Below are 14,582 nucleotides of genomic sequence, written 5' to 3'. Positions count from 1 at the left end.
GACATATCACATACACACATGTACATATATATGGGGTTCTGGGCAATTAAGTCCTATAGTACAGTTTCTCAGTTTCCCTGGCTAAACTATTCCTGTGTATTTAGAAAACTCATATTTTCTTGCTTATCACCACTTTTCATCCATTTGTTGTTTTGGACCTGTAGACACACAACACGGGTTCTAATTCTCACTCACTGAGCAGCTGTATTAATAAGCTCTAAATGTTTGTGTTTGACAATACATGTCCTCTGAAGGAATTAAGATCACTGCAGAAGGTATGTGGGAAGAGTAGTAGGCCCAGGTGGGGCAGATTGTAGAAATTGCCATCAAAAATACACTTCTATAAGGAAGAGCTCATCTGATGGGTAGACCTATCTCTCATCTGCATTTGAACTAAGGAATCTGGAGACATCAGTGGAGTACATTATGGTAGCTAATATTTTAGAAACACAGTTTTGTCAGTTTTGTTGTATATGAAATATAAACATTTTTGCCATTTTTTTGCTCTCTAATAATGGAGTCAAATTATGTATTCCTGTGTCCTTTAGGCACATCCAATAATAGGTACTCAATAAAAGCAATAGCAATGAAAGTGAGAAAAATCACAGTTTAAGAAGTATGGATTATTTCTCTTGCCATTCTTCCCAGAGAGTATATACTTCAGAATGAGGTGGAAGATGTATGAATTAACTCTTCTTTTACTTGGCTCAGTTCAGGTGTGCATTTCTTTTCAAAAAAAATTTTTTTTAACATTTATTCATTTTTGAGAGTGAGAGAGACAGAGCATGAGCAGGGGATGGGCAGAGAGAGAGGGAGACACAGAATTAGAAGCAGGCTCCAGGCTCTGAGCTGTCAGCACAGAGCCTGACGCAGGGCTCAGACCCACGGATCTCAAGATCATGACCTGAACTGAAGCCACCTAGGCGCTCCTCAGGTGTGCATTTCTCAGTGAGACTATTTTACTAGTCTGAATGTGATTCTAGTTGTTAATTATTTTTTAAACCAGTTGGCCCCTGATCATAAGCCAACTTAGTGCTGAACAGAAGAAATAATGATTTTTGTTCCAATGCAGGAAGAAAAACTGCTGAGAGATGGGATTAAGTCTTCAGTGAATTGCACAATTATGGCCATGAACCCTGTTCTTCATTGATTATTTAAGGGATTTACAAGAGAATTTTGACTGTACACACTTTTTTGCCTTATCTAGTACTCACTTTAGCATTTAACTACCTAGCATGTGATGTTGTGATAGCTGCTTGGAATGCTGGGTTGATGTGTGCCTGCAGCTTGAGTGGGGTACCTTTTAGATGGAGGCCTTTCCTGTTTTATCATCTTGTCTAATAAATTATAGGTGGAGTGGGAGATGCAGAAAATGATATCCATGTTGGTTTTTTTTTTTTAGGTAGACTTTTATGATGTTGAAATGGAGTAGGTTTTGTTTATGTTCTTGTTCCATCGTTAGTTTGGGGGTTAATTTATTTCACTTAGTGCCTGCTAACTTCTAGTGCCTTGAATAAGACTTAAGTGAGTGATGCTTTTGTTGTCAGTAGTTCATTGGCAGAACTAAAATCTCCCTCAATATAGATGGATGAAACTGGAGTATTGCCATTTAGTCAGTTTGTTTTGGAACAAATTCAGTTACTAGTAAATCTGCCCTTTTTCTTTTCTTTTCTTTTTTTTTAAGGTTAAAATGGGCTTGTTAGTGGACCTGACAAACACTTCAAGATTCTATGACAGAAATGACATAGAAAAAGAAGGAATCAAATATATAAAACTTCAGTGTAAAGGGTAAGTCATGTATTAAATTTGTATAATATTGAAACCTTTTGCTGAAATTTCAATTTCTTTTTCAAAAAAAAAAAAAATGTTTCCATATTACTAGACATGGTGAGTGCCCTACAACTGAGAATACCGAGACATTTATTCGTCTGTGTGAGCGGTTTAATGAAAGAAACCCACCTGAACTTATAGGTATGTTTGGCTTTACCACTGTTTGAATATTTTATTTTGTGATTGAGTTTCCATTTTCTTTTTTGCAGGTGAGGTGATATGGAAGTTTTTTTGTTTTCTTTTTTAAGTAATCGCAAGGAAGTATTTATTAAAGTAGTAGACTAACTTTTGTAAACTATGAAATACATTTTTGTAATTTTTATATTTTTCAAGATAAAACCCTAAGTGCCCCTCTTCGGGTATACTATTGGGAAAGTTTCCCTTAAACACTACATAGTTGCTTTTTATAAGATTGCATTTTATACTGTGTATTGTGAAACTTTCTTTTCCCATTCAGTATTGTATTTCTGAGACTAATCCATGATGATGTATGTAACTGCGGTTCATTTTTGCTGCCGTATAACATGCCATCATGAATACACTACCATTTATCCATTCTGTTGATGGACAGTCATTTCAGCAGATATTTATTGTTTGCTACTCTTTGCAAGATGTAGGCTCTTGGAACATATTAGTGAAGAAAAGAAAGTCTCTGCTCTTCTGGAGCTTATATTTTAGTGTGGGGGGGTGGAAAAGGGGAGGAGAGGTGGAAGGCAGGCAATAAACAAATGTATTAAATAAGAAAAAAAAAGACAGTTACTTAAAATGACATTTGGTTTATTTTCAGTTTTTCTCCCCCCCTGTTTTAAACAGTACTACTAGGAATGGCTTCTAGAATTTTTAAGGTTTGATTTTTAGCTTTGAATCTTTGTTCTTTCTGGTATTTATATTGTCATATGGTCTGAATTGATCTAATTTAAATATTTTCTGTATAACCAATTCTTTGTTTTAGCACAGCTTATTGAATAATTTTATCTCCTGATATCTAAATGCCGTAAATTAACTTTGTATATGTTCTATTGGAAAATTTTTCCAATTCATTTGCCTTTTAATTTTCAAGTAATATTTTAAAACTTTTTTGTTGTTAATATATTTTCTTTTGCGATTTCTCCTTTTTGAAGTTGTAAGCAGCTAGTGTTTTCCCTATTCAGGGTATTAACTGAAAAACTACTAGGACTGGTAAGAAAGTTCAGGGGGTATATTTGGACACAGATAAATAAGAAAGCATCAACTTTCTTGCAAATAAACAGCAAATAGGAAGTAAAATTAGAGGGGCATCCAGGTGGCTCAGTTGGTGAAGGATCTGACGTTGGCTCAGGTCATGTTCTCATGGTTCATGAATTCAAGCCCTGCATTGGGCTCTGTCCTCTCAGTGTGGAGCCTGCTTCACTCCTCTGTCTCCGTCTCTCTCCCTGCCCCTCCCTCGCTTGTGTGTTCTCTTTCTCTCTCAGAAATAAACATTTTTAAAAATAAAATTAGAGAATGGTCTTATTAGTAATAGTGGTTGACATTTATTGAACATTTATTTTCGGCTGGTCACCCTGTAAACCATTTTACATACATTATCTCCTTTTCTTTTCACAGTAATCCTATTGAGTAGACATTATTGTCACCTCCATTTTATGATGAGAAACAGGCTTGGAAAGATTAAGTGACTTGCTCAAGGTCATTCACACAGCTAGTAATGGTTACAGCTTAGATCATATCCTAAGCAATCTGAGTTGTAATTTCACACTCTAAACCACTTCTCTTTTCTGTAATGGAAGTATGAGATACCAAAGAATAAAGTTATTGAGAAGTGTAGGAGGTCTTTATGAAGGAAATATACCTGGATATTAAAAGACCTGAAGAAATAGACATTTGTCTCCGCTAATTCCAATTTTTAATGTAATTCTAATCCCAGAGAGACTTTGGAAGAATTACTATGAATTTTTTCTGTTTGTAAAATTTACTGTTGCCATGGAAGACAACATACATTGAGCATGGAGAAAACTTGTTTGGCAAATCAAACAGGCAATATTATGAGCAAGAAAATTTTGAGAAACAAAAGTAATGAGGGGATTGTCCTTACCAGTTATTAAAGCATAGGGTAAAGCAGTGGAAACTACAGAAGTTCCCTGGTGGTAGAGGAGATTTTTTTTTTTTTTTTTTTTTTTAGTGTTTATTTATTTTTGAGACAGAGAGAGACAAGGCATGAACGGGGGAGGGTCAGAGAGAGGGAGACACAGAATCTGAAACAGGCTCCAGGCTCTGAGCTGTCAGCACCCGACGCGGGGCTCAAACTCACGGACCGCGAGATCATGACCTGGGCTGAAGTCGGCCGCCTAACTGACTGAGCCACCCAGGCGCCCCGAGGAGATGTTTTTTAAATCATAGGGGGAAGGTGTGATTATTCAACAAATGGTGTTGAGAAAATTAGCCCAGTATAGAATAACATATATTTTAGATGAATTAAATACTTTTAAAAGGACTTGTAAGAAGATAGGAGAAAATACAGGTCAGCATTTATTTATTTCCAGAGTAAGGTAGGATATTCCAAGTATATCATCAAAGGGAGAATCCATAAATATTTTTTAGGAGTGTGCGTGGACTGTTTGCATCAGAATTACCTGAGGATGTTTATTAGAAATGTTTGTTTAAAAAATAGTTTTAGGGCCTCATCCTGGACTTACATAATCAAAAACTCTGGGGCTGAAGCCTAGGAATCCAGTTTTGTTTTTTTTTTTAATTCTTGAGAGAGAGAGAGAGAGAGAATGAGCGAGGGAGGGGCAGAGCGAGAGAGGGACACAGAATCTGAAGCAGGCTCCAGGCTCTAAGCTGTCAGTACAGCCTGACTCAAACCTACAAGCCATGAGGTCATGACCTGAGCCAAAGTTGGACACTCAACCGACTGAGCCATCCAGGTGCCCCCTAGGTGATTTTTTTAATGCACACTTAAATTTGAGAGCTGCTGTCAAGAATTAAAGTGTGTCATTTATTAGTAATAATAGTAACTGCTGCTATAAATGAATGTTTATTCTTTGCCTGGCAGACATGATGGGAAACTTTAAATGAATGAATGAAGTGAATGAATGTAATCCTTATAACAACTATGTAGTATGTGGTGGTATCCCCATTTTACAGCTAAGGAAACTAGTAAGTCTCAGCGAAATTAAGTAGCTTGCCCATGGTCACACATCTAGTAAATATTTAAGCCAGGTTTTTAATCCAGTTTTTGACCTCAAAGTTCAAATCTCTAGTTAGTTGCTACCCTGTTTTCTAGATTAACTCATGAAAATGAACAAGAATTCCTGTACTACCAAACGGAACGGAAACAGAGCAAAAAGATTATTTGATAAGTTTGAAAAAATATTTCAAGCATATGACAGATAAAAAATACGTACAAAGAGATTTTATAATCCAATGGGCAAAAGAGTCATTCTTCAATGGAAAAATATGGAAAACAATTGAAATGCAACTTACAAAAAATGAAATATAAATAGCCAAGAAACATGAAAAAAATTTTTTATTTGTTAACAAAAGCTACAAAACAAAATATATGTTGTTACCGTCTGCTGTTACATTGGCAAAGATTTAAAAAATTTTAATGTCAAGGATTGGATACATTGGATGCACTTATACATGGTTAATTAGAGTGTTTATTGATACAGCTTCTCTGTAGAGACAATTTGGTGGGATTTCTCAAGATCTTTAAAAGCGTTTAGATACTTTTGACTCATCAAGACTACATCTAAGAATTCATTTTAAGGAAGTAGAGATGGACATAAAAATTTATGTGAAAGGAATTTCATCACAGCTTTGTTTTTTTTCTTAACTAAAAAAATTTTTTTATTAATGTTTGTTTGTTTTTGAGAGATAGAGGGACAGCATGAGTTGGGGTGAAGCAGAGAGACAGGGAGACACAAAAACCGAAGTAGGCTCCAGGCTCTGGACTGTCAGCCCAGAGCCCTACGCAGGGCTCCTCACGAACTGTGAGATCATGACCTGAGCCGAAGTTGGACTTTTAACTGACTGAACCACCCAGGTGCCCCTTTAATTTTTAAAAAATGTTTTATTTATTTTTGAGAGAGCGTAAACAGGGGAGGGGCAGAGAGAGGGGGGACAGAGAATCTGAAGCAGGCTCTGTGCTGACAGCAGCGAGCCTGATGTGGGGCTTGAGCTCCTGAACTGTGAGATCGTGACCTGAGCTGAAGTTGAATGCCCAACTGACTGAGCCACAGGTTCCTCCATCACAGCTTCATTTGTAATAAAACCTGAGAACAGCTTACATATCTGATAAAAGCAGGCATTTATGTCATACACTATGGAACTGTTATTTAACAGGAGAACAATAACATGGAAATATATGACATACAGTACTGTGATATGTGTGTATATATTTACACATTGACAAAAATATATGTAATGAGTATACATATATACACCTATATTTAGGTGCACAACCAGAAGATATAGCCTAAAAGAGTATTGAGGCTTTTATCTGAGTGACAACTGTTTCTGCATTTGAGAGAAGCTATCATAGGGGTAAATGCTAACTGTACTTAAAGAATTCAAAGGAGGGCAATGTGTTAACATCTGGAAACAGATGTCATAGTTCCAGAAAGATTAACTAACTCTCTCAGGTTTAGGAAAACAAGTTGAACCTTGTAATAAATTATCCATTTGTATTGTTGAGATAATTTTTATATAGTTGATATATTTAAATCTGTTGCAGTCAATATTCTTTTTTGTTTAATGTTTTATTTCAGAGAGCCAGAGTGAGCATGAGTGGGGGAGGGGCAGAGAGAGAAAGAGGAAGGGAAGGAGGAAAGGAGGGAGGGAGGGAGACCGAGGATCTGAAGTGGGCTGTACTCTGACAGCAGAGAGCCCGATGTGAGGCTCAAATTAACGAACTGGAAGATGGTGATCTGAGCTGAAGTCAGATGCTCAGCCAAACTGAACTACATTATTCTTAATGTCTGCATTGCTCCATCCTAGGACAATGGGAGCCCTTTCAAGTTGGTTTCTGTATTCTTTTGTTATCATCCATTAGTCTTTGATGGTTTCCATGTTTTCTGGCACATGATGTTTTCCAGACCTGGAATCAGTTATTTCTCTAAGGAGATTGGTTCCTTTTAGTGGTTCCTATTTAGAACATAGTATTTAGAGATATTCTTGGTGTTAGAGACCATTCCATAATTAAACACATTAACATTTCTGCAGTTAAATGTATGAATATTCTATTGATGCTAAGTGGGAAAAATAGACTATAAGTAATGTCACATCAGTTCAGGTCAGGTTTTGTCTCCAAAATGATTTACCAAAAACCTTAATTTTTTTTAGAGCTTTTTAATGAAATTAAAGTTACAAATAAGGGATTATGGAACTATAATGCATTTGTTTGCATGTACATATTTGTTTGCATGTACAGAAATAATTCTGACAGTAAGAATTTTGTGGACTGGAGAAATCTAAAAAATCTGTTTTGTGTTAAAAGGGAAACAGCTGATTTCTTAAATGGTTGATTATATATAATAGATACATAATTAATGCCTGTAATTAGGTATTTCCAGTTATAAATATTGTAACAGATTTGTGAATGTGTATTTTCATGAGTAGAATACATTTATTTTGGCCAAAAACTTTTGGTTTAATAAAGATATTTAAGGGGTGTCTGGGTGGCTCAGTCGGTTAAGCGGCCAACTTTGGCTCAGGTCATGATCTTGCGGTCCGTGAGTTCGAGCCCCGCGTCGCGCTCTGTGCTGACGGCTCTGAGCCTGGAGCCTGTTTCAGATTCTGTGTCTCCCTCTCTCTGACCCTCCCCCGTTCATGCTCTGTCTCTCTCTGTCTCAAAAATAAAACGTTAAAAAAAAAAAAAAAGATATTTAAGATGGTACATAGTAAGTTCTTAATAACTGTTTGTTTCCTTTTCCTCTTTGTTGCTCACTTAGATCAGGGTGTTTCAACCTCAGTGCTTCTGGCATTTTGGAGTGGATAATTCTTTATTTTGGGAGGCTCTCTTGTGCTTTGTAGTAGGTTTAACAGCATCCCTGGCCTCTACCCACTGGATGCTAGTGGCACCCTACCAGTTGTGACCATTAAAATGTCTCCTGACATTGCCAGATGTCCTCTGGGAAGAAGCACTAATTTAGATTGATCAGATAAGTTTTTTGATCTTAAAAATTAATTTATCTGACTAGTGAGATAGAAAGGAAATTGTGTATATTGAAATCAGGCTTTATTTAAAAAGGTAGGTTGCCACTTGCCCTTTATAAGTCACCCCTTCTTTCCTAATTTGTATTTATTTATCCAGGATGTATGTTTCTATTGTTACAGCTCATCTTTCTCTCCTTTTGCTGGGGAGATTGTTTCTTGATTTGATTTTTAAAGAACTGTGGTTTTCCCGTAATACATACGTTAGTGTTAATATTTTTTGACATGTCATATAAATTTATTTCATTGTATTAGCTTACCTAGAAAATGAAAACAAATTTGAATAAGTTGACTTGAAATCGTTAATAGTGAACCAATCTTAAGATATGAACTCTGCTTTACTTGCCACTAGGTGGACCCATTCTCATAATGAACTGAGGAAAACTGAAAAAAAAAAAAATTTTTTTTTAACACTGAAGATCTATCATTCTAAACTTGTAGTATACTACTTAATTAATGGAATTTTTTTATATCAAATATATAATCTTCCAAATTTTTCTGTAGAGATTTGCTTTGGTGAAGGTTTTTATAATATTATCTTACTTTAAAACTCAAGTCATTTTGGGGCAAGTCATTTGGGTGGCTCAGTTGGTTAAGCATCTGACTTTGGCTTGGGTCATGATCTCTCAGTTCTTGAGTTTGAGCCCCACATCAGGCTCTGTGCTGACAGCTCAGAGCCTGGAGCTGGCTTCAGATTCTGTCTCTCTCTCTTTCTTTGCCCCTCCCCACTTGCACTCTGTCTCTCTCTGTCTTCAAAAATGAATAAACATGAAAAAAAAGAAGTTGTCAAACTTAAAAAAAAATAAAAACTCAAGTCATTTATTAATGTTTTGAAGTATAATAAGACTAAAACTTTATATGTTTGCATAACAAAGAATCTTGAATATTAAAAGCCATGGTACTTTTTAAAATTATATTTCATGACTTAATCATGTCATTGCCAATTTTCCTTTCATTTTCTATTCATAAAAATATTTTATGTTGCTAGAGTAAAAATTAGATGCAAAAACAGTGGTTTAGGTGAGAAACAGATTTAAAGTTAGAATATTTTTTGCTTACTTTGGTCTAAAATATGAAGTAGAAAGAAAATGTACATGCTAGGTTAGGTTCATGTTGGGCAGAAAAGTCTGTACAGCTAACTTTGTGTAACTTTTGAAACCCCTTTTTTTTTTTTTTTTTTTTTAACGTTTATTTATTTTTGAGACAGAGAGAGACAGAGCATGAACGGGGGAGGGACAGAGAGAGAGGGAGACAAAGAATCGGAAGCAGGCTCCAGGCTCTGAGCCATCAGCCCAGAGCCCGACGTGGGGCTCGAACTCACAGACCGCGAGATCGTGACCTGAGTTGAAGTCGGACGCTTAACCGACTGAGCCACCCAGGCGCCCCATTGAAATCCCTTTTCTTAAAAAGCAATGGAGATGATGGACTTTGTAGAGTTTCATGATTACAGTCATTTATTTCTAAGGGCTGTCTTTTTCTGTTCAAGGTTGATCTCTGTTTTTAATCCCTTTTCTTCAGAAACTTCATTTCAGTTGTATCTTTGTTATCTATTATTGTCAACCTCTGTGATTTAAGCAGGTCCTTCTTAGCCTGTAAACATATCTAAGCTCTAATGTTAAATGATACCTCATCCCCTCAAGAAAACCCTTCCCCTTCCACTTCCCACCTGATTTTTTGAAAGATTGATTTGAATCCATATTTTCCCATTCATGCCATTGCAATGTGGAGTCCCCCCAATGCACTCTTAGTCAAATAGTGATTATTAGTTCTTCTCAGATCTCATTAATTTTCTTCTCTTATTTTACATACCCATTCTTAGTGATCTTATTTATACCATAGACCCCTTCCATAGTTGACTATTGATTATCGATTATTGGTTTATTGGTTATTCTTTAATCTGTAATTCTAGCCACACCTCTCTGCGAAGCTCTTTGCCATCATTTCCAAATACTTGTAGGTCCCAAAAGGACCTTAAACTCCTCACCACCAGCTGTACTCATTGCCTTGTTCTAACCTAGTCACTGGTACCACTGCCCAATTAGTCACCCACGTCACAAACCAGAGACTCCTTTTACATCTTTTCTCTGTGTTGATTGTCATTCACCCCTCAGATTGGAGGTTCTGCCGTTTTTTTTTAAAGTTTTTATTTTTTATTAAAAATTTTTTTAAATGTTTATTCATCTTTGAGAGACAGAGAGAGAGACAGAGCATGAGCGGGGAAAGGGTAGAGAGAGGGAGGCACAGAATCCAAAGCAGGCTCCAGGCTCTGAGCTGTCAGCACAGAGCCCAGTGCAGGGCTTGAACTCATGACCTGAGCTGAAGTCAGACACTCAACTGACTGAGCCATCCAGGTGCCCCTGGAGGTTCTGCTTTAAGTGTCTCTTCAGTCTACCTTCTCTCATTATCCCCATCACCATGACCCTTGTTGTTTAGACCCTTATCTCTCACATAAATTACTGAGATGGCTTCTTTAGTTTTGTTCTTGCTTTTATTGTTGTCCTTCTGTTGAGCTGCCATTGGAGAGTGTTTTCTTTTTTTTTTTTTTTTTTAAATTTTTTTTTCAACGTTTTTTATTTATTTTTGGGACAGAGAGAGACAGAGCATGAGCAGGGGAGGGGCAGAGAGAGAGGGAGACACAGAATCAGAAACAGGTTCCAGACTCTGAGCCATCAGCCCAGAGCCTGACGCGGGGCTCGAACTCACGGGCCGCGAGATCGTGACCTGGCTGAAGTCGGACGCTTAACCGACTGCGCCACCCAGGCGCCCCGCGGAGAGTGTTTTCTAAAACATGATAATTTTATTGCCATGCCTAAAAAATTTTGGTATCTCTCCATCTCTCCATTGCCCTTATAATCTCTAGTATGGTACACAAGTTTCTTCGGAATGTTGACCCTTTCATTGTCTCCAACTGCATTTGGTATTACTTTCTTATTTTCCATGTTTTAGCCATTCTGATTCATTTATAGTTAGCCATATGTAGTGTTTTGATTCATATATATTTTTATTTGCACGGATTGCTCCTGTCTGCAGTTCCTTTGTATCCTTGTTAGTTGAGTGTTGTTCATTGGCTAAAGTTTTTATTTTAAATTTTAATGATTATTTACTATGAATGTAGAAATAGGTGATTTGGTTTAGTTGGTGGTAACTCTAAGATACGGGTTTTTAATTTTTTTTTTTTAAGTAGCAAAAACCTTCTTTTGGAAAGAACTCTTACCCTGTTACAGAAATGACATGAAAATGATACTTCATTGGTATACCTTTAGAAACGTATTAAAGTTAAAACATTTTTGATAGAGTCAATTGCTGAAAACAAGGCCACATTGATGAACATTAATATTGAGAATATGTAATTAATGCCAATTGCAGACTTATATCAGCATCTCACTTCAACATCTAGTTTTAAAAACAATCAACATTATTGAGGTTTTTAATAAACTGCATGTACAATTTAGTGGTGTAGATACCCATGAACCTATAGTCAAGGTTCAGCACATTTGTGTCCGTCCTCTCTACAACTCTTAGTTGTAGATTAGACAATCTCTTTCTATTTTCTATAATTATAGGTTGTATTTTTTAGAATTTGTTTTAATTGAAATATATTTGACATATGACATTGTGTAAATTTAAGGTTTGTAATGTGTTAATTTGATGTATTTATACATTGTAATGTGAGTGCCATTGTAACAATAACTAACACCTCTATCACATTATGTAATTATTTTTTCTTTTTAGTGGTTGGAATAATTTAAATTGTAGTTTCTTTGCAAGTTTGATGGTCATAATATGGTATTGTCTGTATTCGCTATACTGTGCATTAGATCTCCAGGTCTTATTTGCTACTCATTGCAAGTTTGCATCCTTAAATAACCCTGTCCTGTATCACCCCCCTCACCCCCCATTTTCTGGTAACCACCATTTTACTCTCTATTTTTATAAGTCTGGCCTTTTTAGATTTCACATATAAGTAATATTGTACGATACTTGTCTTTTACTGTCTGACTTACCTCACTTGTTAGCACAATATACTCAAGTCCATCTCTATTGTTGGAAATGGAAATATTTCATTCACACCCACCCACACACCCCACATCTTCTTTATTCATACATTCATCTGTTGATGGGCACTTATATTGTTCCATATCTTGGCTATTGTGAATAATGATGCAATAAATATGGAAGTGCATATATCTCTTCAATATCCTATTTTCATTTTCTTTACGTATATGCCCAGAAGTGGAATTGCTGGATCATATGGTAGATCTATATTTAATTTCTTGGAGAACCTCCATAATGTTTTCCATAGTGTTTGAACCAATGTATATTCCCACCAACAGTGTGTGAGGGTTCCCCCTTTCCTCACACCCTTGCCAATACTTACTCTTGTTTTCTTGATAGCCATTTAAAAGGTGTGAGGTGATAACATTGTGGTTTTGATTTGCATTTCCCTGATGGTTATTGATGTTAAGCATCTTTTCATATACCTCTTGGCCGTTTGAATGTCTATAGAAAAATGTCTATTCAGATCCTATGCCCAATTTTTAATTGGCTTGTTTTTTGTTAATGAGTTATATGAGTTCTTTATATATTTTAGATATTAGTCTGTTATCTGATGTATGGTTTGCAAAATTTCTTTCCCATTCTGTAGGTTGCCTTTTCATTTTATTGTTTCTTTTGTGCAGAAACTTTTAAGTTTGATGTAGTTCCATTTGCTTTGGTTATTTGTGGTTTTCGTGTCATATCCAAAAAATCATTGGCAAGACCAATGTTGAGTAGTTTCTTCCCTATGTTTTCTTCTATGAGTTTTATGGCATTGGGTCTGATGTTTAAGTCTTTGATCCATTTGGAGTTAATTTTTGTGACTGGTGTATGATAGGGGTCTGGTTTTATTTTCTGCATGAACACCATTTGTTGAATAGACTGTCATTTCCCTATTGAGTGTTCTGGCTTCCCTTGTCGAATATTAGTTGACCGTATATGCCGAAGTTGAATTCTAGGTTACCTGTTATGTTCTGTTGGCTTATATGTTTCTTTTTATGCCAGTACATACTGTTTTTATCACTGCTGTTTTGTAGTATAGTTTGAAATCAGGAAGTGCAATACCTCCAGTTTTGTTATTTTTCTTCAGGGTTGCTTTGGCCATAATTATTCCATACAATATTCCGTATTCATAATTCCATACAAATTGTTGCATATTTTAGAATTTTATGTAAATGAAATTTGTATACATACTTTTTTGTTTTCTGCTGCTCTCACACAGCATAAAGGTTTTGAAATCATCCTCATTGCATTTATTACTAATTCATTTTTATGGCTGAGTAGTAGTTATTGCATGGACATACTACATGTTTATCCTTTCACCTGATAATTGACATTTGGGATGTTTACAGTGTTTGGCCCATTATAAATAAAGTTGCTGTGGACATTCATCTTTATATGTGTCTTTGCACATAGATTTTTATTTTACTTTGGTAAATAACCAGGAATAGAATGTTTTGGTTATTTGATTTAGGTGTATGTTTAACTTCTTAAGAAACTGCTAAACTGTTCTCTAAAGTGATTACCTGTTCTCTTAAGTGATCTCTAAAGGATGTAAAGCATTTTACATTCCTACCAGCAGTGCATGAGGGTTTTAGTTACTGTACATCCTCACTTACATTTGATATGGTCAGTCTTTTCAATTACATTGTGGTTTTAGTTTGCATTTTCATGAAAATTAATTTCTTGTACTTCTTGACCATTTACACATATCATTTTGTAAAACATCTATTTAAATCTCTTGCCCAGTTTAAAAAATATTAGGGTGCTTGTCTTATTGAATTGTAAGAGTTCTTCACATATTTTGGATATAAGTCCTTTATCAAATATATGTGACTTGAATATATTCTGTGGCTGGCGTTTTTATTTTTTTAATGACATCTTTCAAAGAGCAAACATTTGCCATCATGAAGTAGTCCAATTTGTCAATACTTCCTTTTATTTCATGTTTTGTCTAAGAAGTCTTTTCTTACATTAAAGTTGCAAAGGTTTTCTCCCATATTTTCTTCTAGAAGTTTTGTAATTCTAACTTTTAGTTTATTTCTGTATTTGATTTTGGTTACCCTCTATCAGGATGCTTTATATACAAAGAGAAGAGTAGCTTGTTAAGAAGGTATAGTCTTAAATGTCAGGATATCCTTCCATTAAACAGAGATAACAGGACAGGCTTCATTTTTGAGGTTTGCAAGAAAAGTGAGTTAATCTGGAAGTAATGTTATGTTAGTAGTGTCCACCAAGCTGTTTTAATTGCCTTTTCAAAATAGTTAAAATAATTTAAAAATGCAGTCAGGAGGTGCCTTGGTGGCTAAGTTGTTTAAGTGTCCAACTTTTGATTTCGGCTTATGATCTTGCGGCTTCATGGGTTCAAGTCCCGCATCCGGCTGTGTGCTGGCAGCATGGAGCCTGCTTGGGATATTCTCTCTCCCTCTCTCTCCCTTTCTCTCTCTTTCTCTCTCCCCTCTCCTCTTCCCCCTCCCTCCCTCCCTTTCTCTCTGCTGCTCCCCGACTGGTGCTGTGTCTGTCTC

General features: G+C 35.9%; 1 protein-coding gene across 1 annotated transcript in view; it reads left to right on the top strand.

Moving 5' to 3' along the window:
- RNGTT (RNA guanylyltransferase and 5'-phosphatase) overlaps positions 1-14,582 on the top strand; it is a 326,083-nt gene that overhangs the window by 13,557 nt on the left and 297,944 nt on the right. The window contains exons 3-4 of the mRNA XM_043591917.1: positions 1,685-1,788; positions 1,883-1,971. Coding sequence (XP_043447852.1) covers positions 1,685-1,788; positions 1,883-1,971 — 193 coding nt within the window. The remainder of the gene's footprint in view (positions 1-1,684; positions 1,789-1,882; positions 1,972-14,582) is intronic.

The sequence above is a fragment of the Prionailurus bengalensis genome, chromosome B2 (genome assembly GCF_016509475.1).
Source record: "Prionailurus bengalensis isolate Pbe53 chromosome B2, Fcat_Pben_1.1_paternal_pri, whole genome shotgun sequence".
Classification (NCBI taxonomy): Eukaryota; Metazoa; Chordata; class Mammalia; order Carnivora; family Felidae; genus Prionailurus; species Prionailurus bengalensis.
This window is presented reverse-complemented; position numbering and strand designations above follow the sequence as displayed.